This window comes from Pipistrellus kuhlii, unplaced genomic scaffold (assembly GCF_014108245.1).
Source record: "Pipistrellus kuhlii isolate mPipKuh1 unplaced genomic scaffold, mPipKuh1.p scaffold_m20_p_6, whole genome shotgun sequence".
Lineage (NCBI taxonomy): Eukaryota > Metazoa > Chordata > Mammalia > Chiroptera > Vespertilionidae > Pipistrellus > Pipistrellus kuhlii.
Window position 1 is genome coordinate 1393410 of NW_023425562.1, and position 12917 is coordinate 1406326.

The window sequence follows — 12917 nt, forward strand, 5'->3', positions numbered from 1 at the left end:
GGCCAAAACATTCTGGAAGCTCCACCTCATTTTCTGTGGGCCACCACCATATCCAGGATTCAAGGAGCCATCCCAGCCGTTAGGAGAGCTCTTTGCCAGAACAGCATGGGCAAGTGCCACCACCATGACCATACATTGTGCCCTACCCAGCCTCAGAGTTCCCCTTGTCCCCACCTCTCCAATGCCCTCAACTTTCCCTTTCAGGTGTCCTCGATTCCGGCTGAGATGTAGGGGTGAGGTCCTACGATGCTTTTGACACACAAACTATTTTATTCCGGAATTTCTCCTGCTGGGCCGGGCCGGGCTAGCCCTGATGACCAGCTCAGAAGGAATGGGGGTGATGGTGGGGAAAATGAGCATCGCCATACCCCTGCCTCAGGATGTGGGTGTCTGGTCTTCATAGCAGGCGAGGCTGTTCACCTCTGGCAAGGAGCATGGGTGTTCAAGTTCTCAGAATCTTCCAACAAAAGGACCCCCATCCAGACTTCAGTGTCCCTCTCCCTTTCATTCAGGGCCTTGACCTTGGTATAGAGCATGCATTGAGGAGGTGATATGCATCTGTCACTGGTCACTGTTGCTTACCATAAGTTTGCTGGCTGACGTTCTCACTTTCCAGTGGGAACACACAGCTTTGGGGAATGACTGGACCCGGTCTGGGGTGGGGAGAGGGTTTTCTGAAGACTGACGAGGGATTAGATTGGCCCGAGGAAAGACTCCAGGGCAGGACAAAGTGCAGCTTATTTGAGGACATAAGAGCTCAGCCTGGCCCTGGCCGGGTGGCTCAGTTGGTTGGAGCATCGTCTCCCATGCCAAAATGGTTGTGGGTTTGATCCCTGGTCCGGGCACATACCTAGGTTGCAGGTTTGATCCCCAGTTGGGGTGAATGTGGGAGGCAACCAATCAAGTTTCTCTCTCTCTCTCCCTCTTCCCCTTCTGCTGTCTCTAAAACAAATAAAACCATGTCCTTGGGAAAGCATTAAAAAAAAGCTTAGCCTGGTCAGGGTGCATAGCTAACGGGAGAAAGAGTCTGAAGGTCAATGAGGAAGTGGGCTTTTGTTATTTGTTTCTGTGTTGTGGTTAAGAAGCCCGCTATTCTAAACCATTAGCTTATTAAAAAGATCAATACTTGCAAGTCTGAAATTCAATTAGATGTGCATTTATTGTTTCTACCCTCAGGTATCTTAGAATCTAACAGAAAAGCGAAGACACGGTTTTGTGTTGTTATCACACATAAGACACGTGGGCAGGAGTCTTCGGGGAAGGTCACAGTGCTCCAGGAGCACTGGGGTGGGTGCACGGGATTTATTTCTTCCACAGACATTGAACCAGTGCCTTCTCCAGGGCTACCGAGATGAGTAAGACAAGAATCCAGTCTTCTGGGAGAGCCACACACATACACAAATAACTAGAACGTATAGATATAAAGGTAGAAATATACATAATAACAGTTGTTATAATTTATTAAGCACTTGCTAACCACTTTACAAACATTTTCCCATTTGTTCCTCCCAATAAATGTACAAGGTAGGTATTGCTGTCCCAGTTTTTGAGACGAGAAAACCAGCACTCAGAGAAGTTAAGTAAATTGGGGAGGTTGCAAAATTGAAAATATGGAATTCAAACCCGGTTCTTACAAGCACCAAGCTCTTGACCACCATGGTATACACTGCTTCTCAGGAGCACGTGGTGTTCCCAGTGGGGCGTCCCATCTGAGCCACACCAACACCGGGAATGCCTCACTGGGTGAGTGTAAGGATCAGGAGATGTTGGGGACATAGACGGGGGTAGGTGGGTGCGCCACCCTGGTAGCACGGGGCACAGCTCTGTGGCGGGAACTGGGGGCCGAGGGCCTGCTTCCCCCAATGAAAGGGCTGTGTGTGCATCACGGACAGGCTGGCCATGCCAGGCGCCTCAACTCACAGATTGGCAAGAACAGACAACCCTTCCTTCAAGTCCAAGGAAAGGCACATTCCTACCACTGAGGCGGAACTGCCAAGTATTTCTCGGGGACTTGCTTTCTCACTAATTACCCAAACAGGAGATCTTCTCCCCTTTCCCATCATCTCAGGTCAACTTGAAAAATGGCTTTTGTTTTTTGTGGGCCTTCGACTTGTCCACGGGGAGGCCTGAAGCTGAGTGGCCAGAACTGCCTTTGGCACAGCGAGGCCTTCAGTCTTTTGTGCTCAAAAGGGGAACATTTCCACGCCCCCTGCCATGGGGAAGGCCTCCAGAAGGCTTGGGCAGCGCCCAGCCTGTCCCCAGGGCTCCCGTTGTCCCATTCCCGCTCCAGTTCCTGGCTTGGTGGGCCGCCGAGGCCCAGCTTCTGCCCCAGCGCTGGGCAGAGTCCCCGTGGCTGCTGCGACCCACACCCAGGCCCGTCTCTGAGCTGAGGGTCCTTACCTTCTCAGCAAACAGCAGAGTGAAGGTGGTGGCCTGTCCTCGCTTGTCATTGGCCAGGACAAAAAACAACAACAACAATAAACAAAACAAACCCACAGGCATCAACGGTGCTCAGACGTGGCCTATGCAGGCCTCACCCCGGGATAGTTAGGAGAGAGAGTCCCCGCCGGGCTGCACAGGGCTTCAGACTCAGCACCCTTGGGTGTGGCATGGACACTGGTTTTCAACAAACATCCGGGTCCCTGTCATGGCGATGGCCCAGGCACCACTTTCTGAGAAATTGATAAGCAGAATCAGGGGGGCGGAAATAGGGGCATTTGTAATGGTCTCGGTCTATTATATTCAAATATGACTACTAGCTTTTGTTTGAAAGACATTTCTGAGTGTTTACTGCCAGAAAGGATAGTATGGGAAAAGCAACCTGACTTAAAGGAGATGTGAATGACATGCGGTTCAGCTCAGGGTAACAGCTGACCAGTGAACATGAAGTGCCCACTCAAATGTCTTCTACCTCAGAGTCTCCTGGAAAGAATGTCCAAAAGGCATTAGGGCTGCTCACAGGGCAACACATGTCTCGTTTTCCCCAAGACTCTGATTTATATGTGAATGCAATAGTATTGACTTTATTAGTTCAGAACTTTTAAACCTAAACAATAACAAAAAAACAAACAAACACCTTCATTGGTTTATGCAAAAGCCTATTCAAACGTTCCTAGGGGCGCCTGTACCGTGGATTCTCTAGAACATACCCCGTCTTTGAAGTGGTGTGTGCATTTTTGGGGAGTCATTCCCAGGCTGAAAAATTAGACCGAAAACAAAAGCTATTCACAGAGTTCATTCCACACAGAACGCTCTGCACACGATGCTTCGCCTCCAATCATGTTCTTGTAAGACTTCCTTCTTGCTTGGCGTCAGAGTGGCAGCTTTTGTTTTCTGACAATTCTTCCAGCCTGAACCCGTCCCCCCCCCGTCCCCCCCAAACACCCAATTAAGCCAGAATTAGGAGCACATTTCTCTCTACCGAGGCTTAAACTCAGCCGCCTGCTTCAGAGCAAAGGCCTCCGATGGTTGTGCTCATTGCGTCTCTGCGCAGAGACTCCAGAGAAAACGGAATCCGTTCCCTTATGTTTCCCTGGAAGAGGAAGGTTTTTTTTTTTCTGCTTTGATCTGAGCATGTTGTGCATTTTTTATTGGCCGTTGAGTATAGAAAGCCAGAGCCTCATCTGGTGTGTCTGCTGTGCTCTCTCACGTTGTAAATCACACAGTGCCTCCCAACCCGAAGTAAAACGCCCGGGCCCCAAATGCCATTTCAAAATCAATGCATCATTGCAGTTGATAAGAAAGATTTCCAGGGTAGGAGAGAACTTGCCTGGGCTTGATGCACATGCCGCAGACTGCTGGAAATGCATCCCTGCAGCCAATCCAGGGTGGAGACAGCCACTCGCTGTTTCAGATCCCTCTTCCCGTCGTGGTGGGCGCTGCTGCAGCGCATGGGGCAGCTGGCTGAGTTGCAGCTTCTAGAATGTGACCCATAATGCAAAGGCAGCTCTTTCCCGAGCATTCTAGAGTAACTCGAGTTGTTTACATGTCTCTGTTAGGTAATTTTCCTGTAACTTTGTGATAATTGGTGTCATACTATTTTGTAAAAGTCTTCATTAAATCAAGGCAACTGCATTTAGTCAAATCTCTCCCCGACGGAGAATTAGAGGAAAATTACAGTTAGCTGATTCAAGGTCGTCACCATGAAGTAAATACAGTGCTTTAGAACAAAAAGGCAAACTACAAAAACGGAGTGGTGTAATTAAACATCAAGTAGTCCAAGCGATAGAAGTCATAGACGAGCTGTCTCTCAGTTCTGGTCAGACCTGTTAGGTACTGCTCCACGACCTGAGCGCTGGTCCTCTCGTCGGAGGAGTGCCTGTCCTTGAAGTTGGGGAATCTCAGCTCTTTGGGGGCGCCGATCAGCTGTAGGAAGTAATTGGCGTCTTCTTCCAAAGTCTCAAACTTCCCCACAAAGTCGTAGTTGATCAGACACGGGTAGCAGAGCTTGCTGACCTTCTCCCAGTGAATGTCCATCCCGACCGGGCGGTGAGAGTCCAGTAAATAGTGAACGAACTCCTTGAATTTGACTCCGGATCCATTATTTAAGGCCTTCTCACAGGCATTCGGCCGATATTTCTTTATAATTGCTTTCCCAAATACCGGGTGGTAGTAACTATTGGGGTGTTCGAATTTGTCGCGAAAGGCTGACACTAATCTTTCCATGGGGTCACGAACAAACACCGCCTTGGTGTAGGTATTCAAACGAGTGTATATCCCTTTCAGGTCAAAGCTGTCCAGCTTTTTCAAATGCTTCCCGTAATGGACAGCGTCATGGGAGATGTTGTGTGCCGAGGGAGCCAACCCGTTCAGTACCATCAGGATTCTTTTCCAATTGGAGCAGCCAGCCTTCGGAACTTCGCAGTATAAGACCTTGTGCTTATCTTCCACGTAGATCCTGGACACCATGTGGAAGAGATGCGTCTGGGGGTGACTCGCCCCACCATAGTTCTTGCAGAACTCCTGCAGGAAAGACCTGCGTCTCTCTTGGGTGGCATCCGCCCTCCTCCATTTGTTGTCCTGGACTAAGCTTTTGTTTAGAGGGCGTGTGTCCGGGGGCAAACTCATTCCTCTGGACTTCTTGGAAAGGTTCTTAGCTCCTGGATGTTTTTTGACCAACTTAATGGCTGACTCTGTGGTCTTGCCCAAAGGTTGACCTTCTCCTTGTGAGGGCCTTGTCTCCCTCAAGACCCTACTAAACCTCTCAGGATTTTCCTTTTTTTCCTTGGAACCCTCAGGCATGTGGAACTCGAGGTTCTGTTAAAATAGAGAAGAAACATGGAAAGCACATTCACAAATGTGGGTATAGTGAAAAGAAAATTAACATATTTATTTTAAAATATTTTTAGGGATAGAACCAAAATCGCTCAGATTTTGCACCTTCACCCCACTTTCATCAGTGTGTGCAGCAACTCTGAGCCCCAATAAACTCTCGGTTCCTTGACCACTTCTCCTTTCACAGCTGTGCTCTCTACTTCACAGGGGCCATGCCATGGCCAGAGCCTGCACCATCCCGACCATCTCCTGACCGCCACCGGCTAACCATTGTGACTCCCATTTCTGCAGTTCTAAGCCCACGTTTCATGATGGTGTCCAAGCTCTCAGCTGCCAGCAGACCTGGCTCTTTCCCTTCAGCACTTAGCAAGTCACCTGTATAAGGAGGTGTTTCCAGCTCAGCTTGCCTCCAGCATGTTCCCCGCTAAGATTGGCTCCCTCAGAATTCTGCTTCTGCCCTCACAGCACTGATGAAATGTGAAATAATTCCATTTACTTCCAGACTGCCTTTCCCCACTCCCCCTCACCTCTCTGGCACTAGAATACTCGACAGAGGTCTTATCATTCTCGCTCTCTGTTGGCTCCCGGGTCCCTAGCACAGTGCCTGGCACGTAGCCGGTGACCAAGAAACAACTGGCGAAGGAGTAAATGTGATTATAACGTAGCGATGGGCTTCGGCACAATTGTTGTATGACCTTGTCAAAGACCAACAGTGTTAATCAAATGTCAAGATTAACTCAGAGAGATAATTTACTAATTCTTGTTAAGGTGCTGAAAATCTATATGCAAACAAGTCTTTGGTAGAAGGGAGGCAGATAAACAGGCACGGGTGGAGGTGGAAAAGTGGGCGTGGTGGGCTGGAGCCTCACCTGTGGCCAATCAGACTGGTTCAAAGTCACTCAGTGCTGCCTCGGAACCCCTGCAGGCTCGCCCTCAGTCCAGGCTCCCAGGCCTCAGGGTGGGCACTCCGAAAGGGATCTGGGGCTAGGGCACCCAACTCTGTTTTAGACAAGCTCCCCAGTTGCTCCACAGGCAGTAACGGTACTTGGGGAGCACTGAGCTAGAGCGTAGCAAAGGAAAGGAAAAACAAACAAAGGCTCATCTCATGACATGGAGGTGAGAAGGCATCAGGGGTGGTGGGCGTGGCTGCTCAGTAAGCAGACGCAGGCTCTGTGAGCCTAGGCAGGTGTCCGGTCAGTAAATACCCTCCCTACCTATCCGTTCCCTTCCCCTGTCCCAGGCCACCCTAATGCCTGTTTGGGCTAGAGCAGTGGTTCTCAACCTTCCTAACGCCGCGACCCTTTAATCCAGTTCCTCCTGTTGTGGTGACCCCCTACCACAAAATCATTTTCGTTGCTACTTCATAACTGTAATTTGGCTCCTGTTATGAATTGTAATGTAAATCTCTGTGTTTTCTGATGGCCTCAGGCTCCACAGCAGCGGTTCTCAACCTGGGGCCCGGGGCATGAGGAAGGTTGAGAACCGCTGGGCTAGAGAGAGAACTGCAGGAGGCAGAGTCACTGCTCCTGAATCAGACTTCAGTCTCCTGCTGGCTCAGTTAGTACTAGTCCGTTTCCTCAGCTCAGAGCACACTAAGTTGTGGGCAAAGGAACAACACCCATGAGGCTTCTTGTTGGATGCCCATTAGACCTTCTTGCAGCAACCGCTTCGCTCATCAGCACCCACCGTGTGGCAGCCATTGTGAGGACGTGGTGATGCTTCTGCCCCCTCCCCCGCCTCCCACCTGCCTTCCAGTCAGCAGAGGCTTTCCGAGATTGAGGAGTCTGGATGAATAGAACCAAGGTGGATAGGATTTTAAACTTGACGCTTATACCACTGAGTTTCCACCCTCACCATCAGAGTAACATCAGTAATCATAACTTCTTTCCCCTCAAAAAATAAAAAATGAGACTTCCATTTGGCCCACTGATCCTACTTCTAGGAATATATCCTAAAAAACCCCAAATACTAATCCGAAAAGATATATGCACCCTGATGTTCATAGCAGTGCAATTTACAATAGCTAAGACTTGGACACAGCCTAAGTGCCCGTCAGCAGACGAGTGGGTAAAAAAGCTGTGGTACATTCACACCATGGAATACTGTGCAGCAGTAAAAACGAAGGATCTCTTACCCTTTGAGACAGCATGGAGGGACCCGGAGAGCATTAGGTTAAGTGAAATAAGCCACTCAGAGAAAGACAAGTACCACACGATCTCACTCCGATGTGGGATCTAATGAACAAAGTAAATGGAAGAACGGAGTGGATCCAGAGATAGAGAAGCCTGGAACAGACTGACTCATCTCAGAAGGAAGGCGGGGGGGGGGGGGGGGGGGCAGGAAGGATTAACAAGGAACTTGTATGCATATATGATAAGCCCTGACACAGACCATGGTGTGGGAAAGGCCTGGGGCGGGGCAGTGTAGGGTAGAGGGGGTCAATGGGATGGAGAAAAAGGGACATCTGTAATACTTTCCACATCGAAGATATAATAAATTAAAAAATAAAAATACATTTGAGGCTTACACCAATGAGTTTCCATCATCACCTCATAGAAATATCAGTTAAGAACAAGAGTCATAAGAAGAGTAAACTCTGACATCTCCATTTTTCTCCAGAGCACTTCATGCTGATGGTCCCTAAAGCTTATGTATGTATAAAGCAAACATCCCCCTTTCTCCCCAGAGGCGCCCTCTGTGTTCTGTTCTATTTCTGAAAGGGTTCTGTTTGTAACATTCCAGTCACCCTGCATGGAATCTGCAAGATGCTTTAACAATAAGAAAGTGAATTGGTTCATTTACATCTCATAATGCTTTTTTAAAAAAATAGTTTTTATTTATTTAATTGGATGTTCTTTAGTATCCTCTAATTAGCCTCTCTGAAAATGAGCACCAAATTAGTCTTCCTAAAACATTTTATTCCTCACTCCTTAGAATTTGGAACTGGCTCGACTATAGAGAAACTCAAGTCCCGATCCCATCGCTGGCACCTGCAGCCCGTCCCCCAGTGTTCTGCTCCTGTCCTGACATGTCCTCTGCTTGCCTCCATCCCGCCCTCAGCACCGCCCATGTTTTCCTCCTGTCTTGGGCCGCCCCTCGTCTCCCAGGCTGATCCAGAAGCCTGCTTTCCTGTGAGAAACCACCCACATCTCCCGCGAGGAGTCCGCTGGCTTCCAAACGACTGTAGCCCTTACTCTGCACTACGGCAAGGAAAGTGATTGCTCCCCAGCTCACGTTGTCCTTTGGTTTTCTCAGGGGGGAGACCCTTTTAGCCACAGCAGAACTGAACACTGTGGTCCTGAGCGACTGGAGCCCTGGACTCCGCGATGCCAACTGTGCGAGCAGCGGTGACTCTGGCGGGGACACATTCCACTGGCCGTATGTGGTGAAGCATCTGCCTGCCCAGATCGGATTTGCCTGTGTCAGCGCCTTCGAGTGACACACACGCCCCTCTGGCGTTCGTCACCTGCATATCTGACAGCTCAGCTTTCCCGGGCTGCCCTGCCCAGCCGCTCAGTCAGGGGCGGTGTGGCTCTGGGTTACCTGGGCGCTGGGAAAGGGGGATTCCGAGGCCATGCGGAGGGGAGTGTCCTTTGGGGATTTGTCTGAGGGAGAATGCAAAGGGAGGATGAGAGACAGAAACTCGCAGCAGAGCACAGGCGGGGCGAGGAGAGTGGGTTACTAGCTGAGCGGCCAGAGCGAACAGATTGATGATCAGATGGATGGATATTTGCACCGTCATGCATTATGATAAAATCTGTCATTTTTTTTTTTTTTTTAAAGAATGTCATTTTATCAATCTAAATTATGAAGCCTTTTGGGGTTTCCACATGGGCTATTTCTCCTGATGATGATTACATTTGACTCAAGATGTCACTGACATTTTCAAGCTCCTAAGAAGCATCTACGGCCATGACCATGGTCTCTCCTGCTGGTCCCCTTTCTTTGCAAGGTCAGGTCTGAGCAGCGCTGTCTTGACCCTTCAGCCTGATAGTGTCTGTGGGACTCACTCCCTAGCGCTGAGGTAGGATGAGCTCCTGCAGGGCCCGGAGGACCACAGAGACCGCCTGCCACCTGCAGCCCAGGCCTGGTAAGTGCAGCCGAGCAACTGGTGGAAGGGAGGGGAGCTGAGGCGGTGCCACGCTGCCTGCTCCTTCCTTTCTGGAGCCCAAGTCCCAGGAAGCAGCCGCTTCTTCCCACCCACAGCCCAAAGCCACGGAGGCCTGGCCACAGCAATGCCACCTGGGAGAGCGGCAGGGACACTGGCCGGGCTGAGGTTGACATCTAACTGTGCCCGATTCTCTCACAGCCAGACACCCATGGACAGGATCCTACCTAATCTATTTATAGAGCCAGATACCATCAAGCAGGCAAGCGCCATCTTCAGATCAGGCGTAACCACCCCTCCTCCCTTCCACATCGCAGTTATGCAATCTGCTCCTTGGAAGAAGCGAACACATCCCCGTGCACCTTGCTCAGAAATAACGTCACATATAATGCCAGCAATTCCATCTAGTGCCCACAGTGAGTAGAAAGGAAGACTGTCCACAGCGGAGAAAGGAAGCCCAGGTTCCCCACTGGGGGTTTCCCCAGGGACTCCCTGAGCTGGGCCACCAGCGGGTGCCTCTAGCCAGCACTGCGACAAGATGAGCACCACACACTGTGACAACCACGGGCGCTTCTAGACCGGGTCTCAGGACAACGGGCCAACCCTCTGGCCTCCCCTGTGACTCACGCCCCACCTACTGAGACTCCCAGGCCCAGGGCACGCTCCGGAGCTGGGCGGGGTGCATTTCTACCAGTTGGCAAGGAAGATGAGTTGACCAGTCCTGACCTTTCTAAAGGGCAGCTCCTGGACGCAGGCCACAGGCCGAGGGTGAGCAGGGAGCGGGGGTTCTGGAGGAATAGCTTGGTGCTGCACAAACAAGTTAATCCGCACCCCGCTGTGTCAGGTGGTGACGATCGTGTTCCCATGAAACTTGCAGTGTTTCGTACAACTGGCAACAGCTACAGCTGGGCTTAAAACCCAGGCTCTTCTGGCTCAGAAACCCTTGTTTCTCACATGCAACACATGTCTGTCTCTCAGGGCTCTCAGTGCTGTCACATCTGTAATTAGACGGGTTTCCTTTTGATCAGCTCCATGTGACTACTGAGCCACCTTAAGGTGCTCAGCTGTGCCCAAGTCAGCTCTAGTCAGTATGGGCAGTGGGCACACCCAGCCTTCGGTTGCTTCTCTTGCCCAGTTTGAGTTTTGTATGTTGGGTACCAAGACCTGAGCTGGGTGACCTCGCATCAGTGTTTTGCTACACAATCAACTTCACTCAGGAAAAGAATACCTCCCTAAACCACTTGGAGAGAGTTGACTCAACTTCCCATCTGTGATATAGAGATACTGGTGCCTACCTAATGGAGTTGTGAAAAATAGATGCAATAAATACACAATGCCCAACATGTAGCGTATCTTCACGCAATGAGGCTTTTAATTACAACTTCCATATTCCTGCCAAGGGTATCACCTTTCTGTAGTCAGCCTGGGCATCTTCTGTTAATCCTTGTCTTGGATTGTGCATTCATTTTCCGTATACAAACACCAGACTCTTCCACCTTTCACCTACCAACACCAACTGTTCATTCCTACCATAAATAAATAATCTTAGACACTCCTTTTTCAGGCCCAGCCTACTGTCCAGCCTGCAGGCAGAATTAATGAAGCAAGGTGTCCCTTTGAGAAGTAATTACTGAGCATCTCATAGAGCCCTGTTGAATGGCGCTGGGACTAGAAGGGCTGCCCCTCTGATAAGTTCTCATGGTCCTCACGTTCTTGTGGACGAAGGGAGATAATGACCAAGTGAACACAAGAACGAACAAGAAAGCTTTTGATGGTGAAAAGTATGATGCCAACACTGCCGCAGCATCATGTGATAGAGCAGGAGTGGCAAGGAAAGTGGGAAAGACTTCCTTAAAGAGGCGTCCAGGGCAGGCCCATCTGCTGGAGCTGAGATCTGAATGACAGGAAGGAAGCCAAGAATCTCAGGCAGGGATGGTGAGTGCCAGGGCCCTGGCCTGGGAACAAACTGGGTTCAAGGGAGGGACAGAGGAAAGGCCAGTGTGACTGTTGCATGAGTGAGAAGGCCCAGCGATACAAGAGGATTCAGAGAGTGGGGGAAGGACCAGATCTTGTAGGAATGCCAGGAATGGGGATCCTGGGAAGGACTTTGGGTTTTATGTCAGCCACTGGAGGCTGTCTACAAGGCAACATGCGGTGATAAAGCTCACCCATATGGCCCAGCAGAGAATGGACTGGGAGCTGGTCAGAGTCAAAGTAGGAGCTGGAGTAGCCTACGGAAAGATCGGCAGCAGGTACCTGTGGAGACAGTACACAAAAGGGACACACAGGATGTGGCTGTAAGACAAGTCCACGCTAACGCTCCTCAGGTCATTTCCCAACTCCAGGTTTTTGGTGCCAGCACATCCTATGTCTTACAGAATTACATCCAAGTAACTGGAGTCTGCAGTCCTCTGTCATCCTTCTGGGGCCACTCTTCATTGACCGGTGACTTCTTCAAACTGTGCAGCTACTAAACATGCCATAGCACTCTGTGAGTCTGCACAATTTAGGGTACGCTAACCTCCTCTTCCCGGATAGAACACCCCTCCCCCCCAGAATGGGCTCTGGGCTGGCGTCTCCTTCCACACTCTCCCTCCACCAGCACAAGCTAACACAGGGCGTGTGAGGAAATGGCTTGTTGATGGGTTAACCCCGCACAGCACTGATGTCCATCTCCCTGGTGCTCCTCGCGGACAAGGGAGGGTGCCGAGCTGTCAGTATCCGTGGCACCAGTGAGCCGGCGCGCAGCCCATCCATCATCGCCGAAACAGCCAGACGAGGCTCTCTCTCTTGTAATCTCTCCGTTTTGCCGAGATCATTTCACTTGCTTTGGAGTTGATGAGGCCATAAGTGGCTCCCATCTGTTGACGAACATATTTTTAAGAGTCATTTAATCTCAAGAATGGAATACTTGAGGGGGAAGTTAAATTGCAACCTTTATATTAAGTGTCATCTCAGTAACAGAGCCCAAATGGGAAGCATGTGTTCAATCTGGGTCTTTCATTTTCAAAGCTGTAGGTCAGGCAGAGAATTAATTTCATTTGTTTACAAAGTCGATTATGCCTAATAAAATCTATTTTGTTTATGGTCACATTTTAGTCAATCCATTGCCTTAGAAAATGAGAGAGATCTGATTGGCTAATCATTCAACATAGTAAATTACATGGCTCTTACAGCCACAGAGCACTGGCCTAATTGGATCACCCAGTAATGGTATGATGGAAATGTTCCCTTTCAATACGGTTTGAGCAAGGGACAGACCAGTGAGGCAACAGGCAGCCTCTTGTTTATCCCACCCTTGTTTGATGATTGCCCACAGAATGTAATGCAATATTTCTGGGGATAATAACTTTTTCCACATTAAGGATAATTAAAAAAATGCAGCTTTTCCTGGGATCCATACTCTGAGTTTTCACTACTTGTTCATGTATCTTTCCCTTCGCAGAACTTTGTTCTCTGTTAACTTCTACTTTACAAAATAAAGTTGATCTATAACTAGAGGCAGGTGCATGAGTAGTGCACGGGGGTGGGGGGT

General features: G+C 49.7%; 1 protein-coding gene across 1 annotated transcript; it reads right to left on the reverse strand.

Annotated features, from left to right (window-relative positions):
• Positions 1 to 1135: 1135 nt before the first annotated feature.
• On the reverse strand, positions 1136 to 5255 carry CHST9 (carbohydrate sulfotransferase 9). Its single transcript, XM_036419303.2, has one exon. The coding sequence runs from the start codon at positions 5239 to 5241 to the stop codon at positions 4180 to 4182; it is 1062 nt and encodes a 353-aa protein (XP_036275196.1). The 5' UTR covers positions 5242 to 5255; the 3' UTR covers positions 1136 to 4179.
• Positions 5256 to 12917: the final 7662 nt, after the last annotated feature.

What these genes read in the sequence shown, in the direction of transcription:
- CHST9 (XM_036419303.2), bottom strand. Translation starts at nt 5,241, where the DNA reads ATGCCTGAGGGTTCCAAGGAAAAAAAGGAAAATCCTGAGAGGTTTAGT.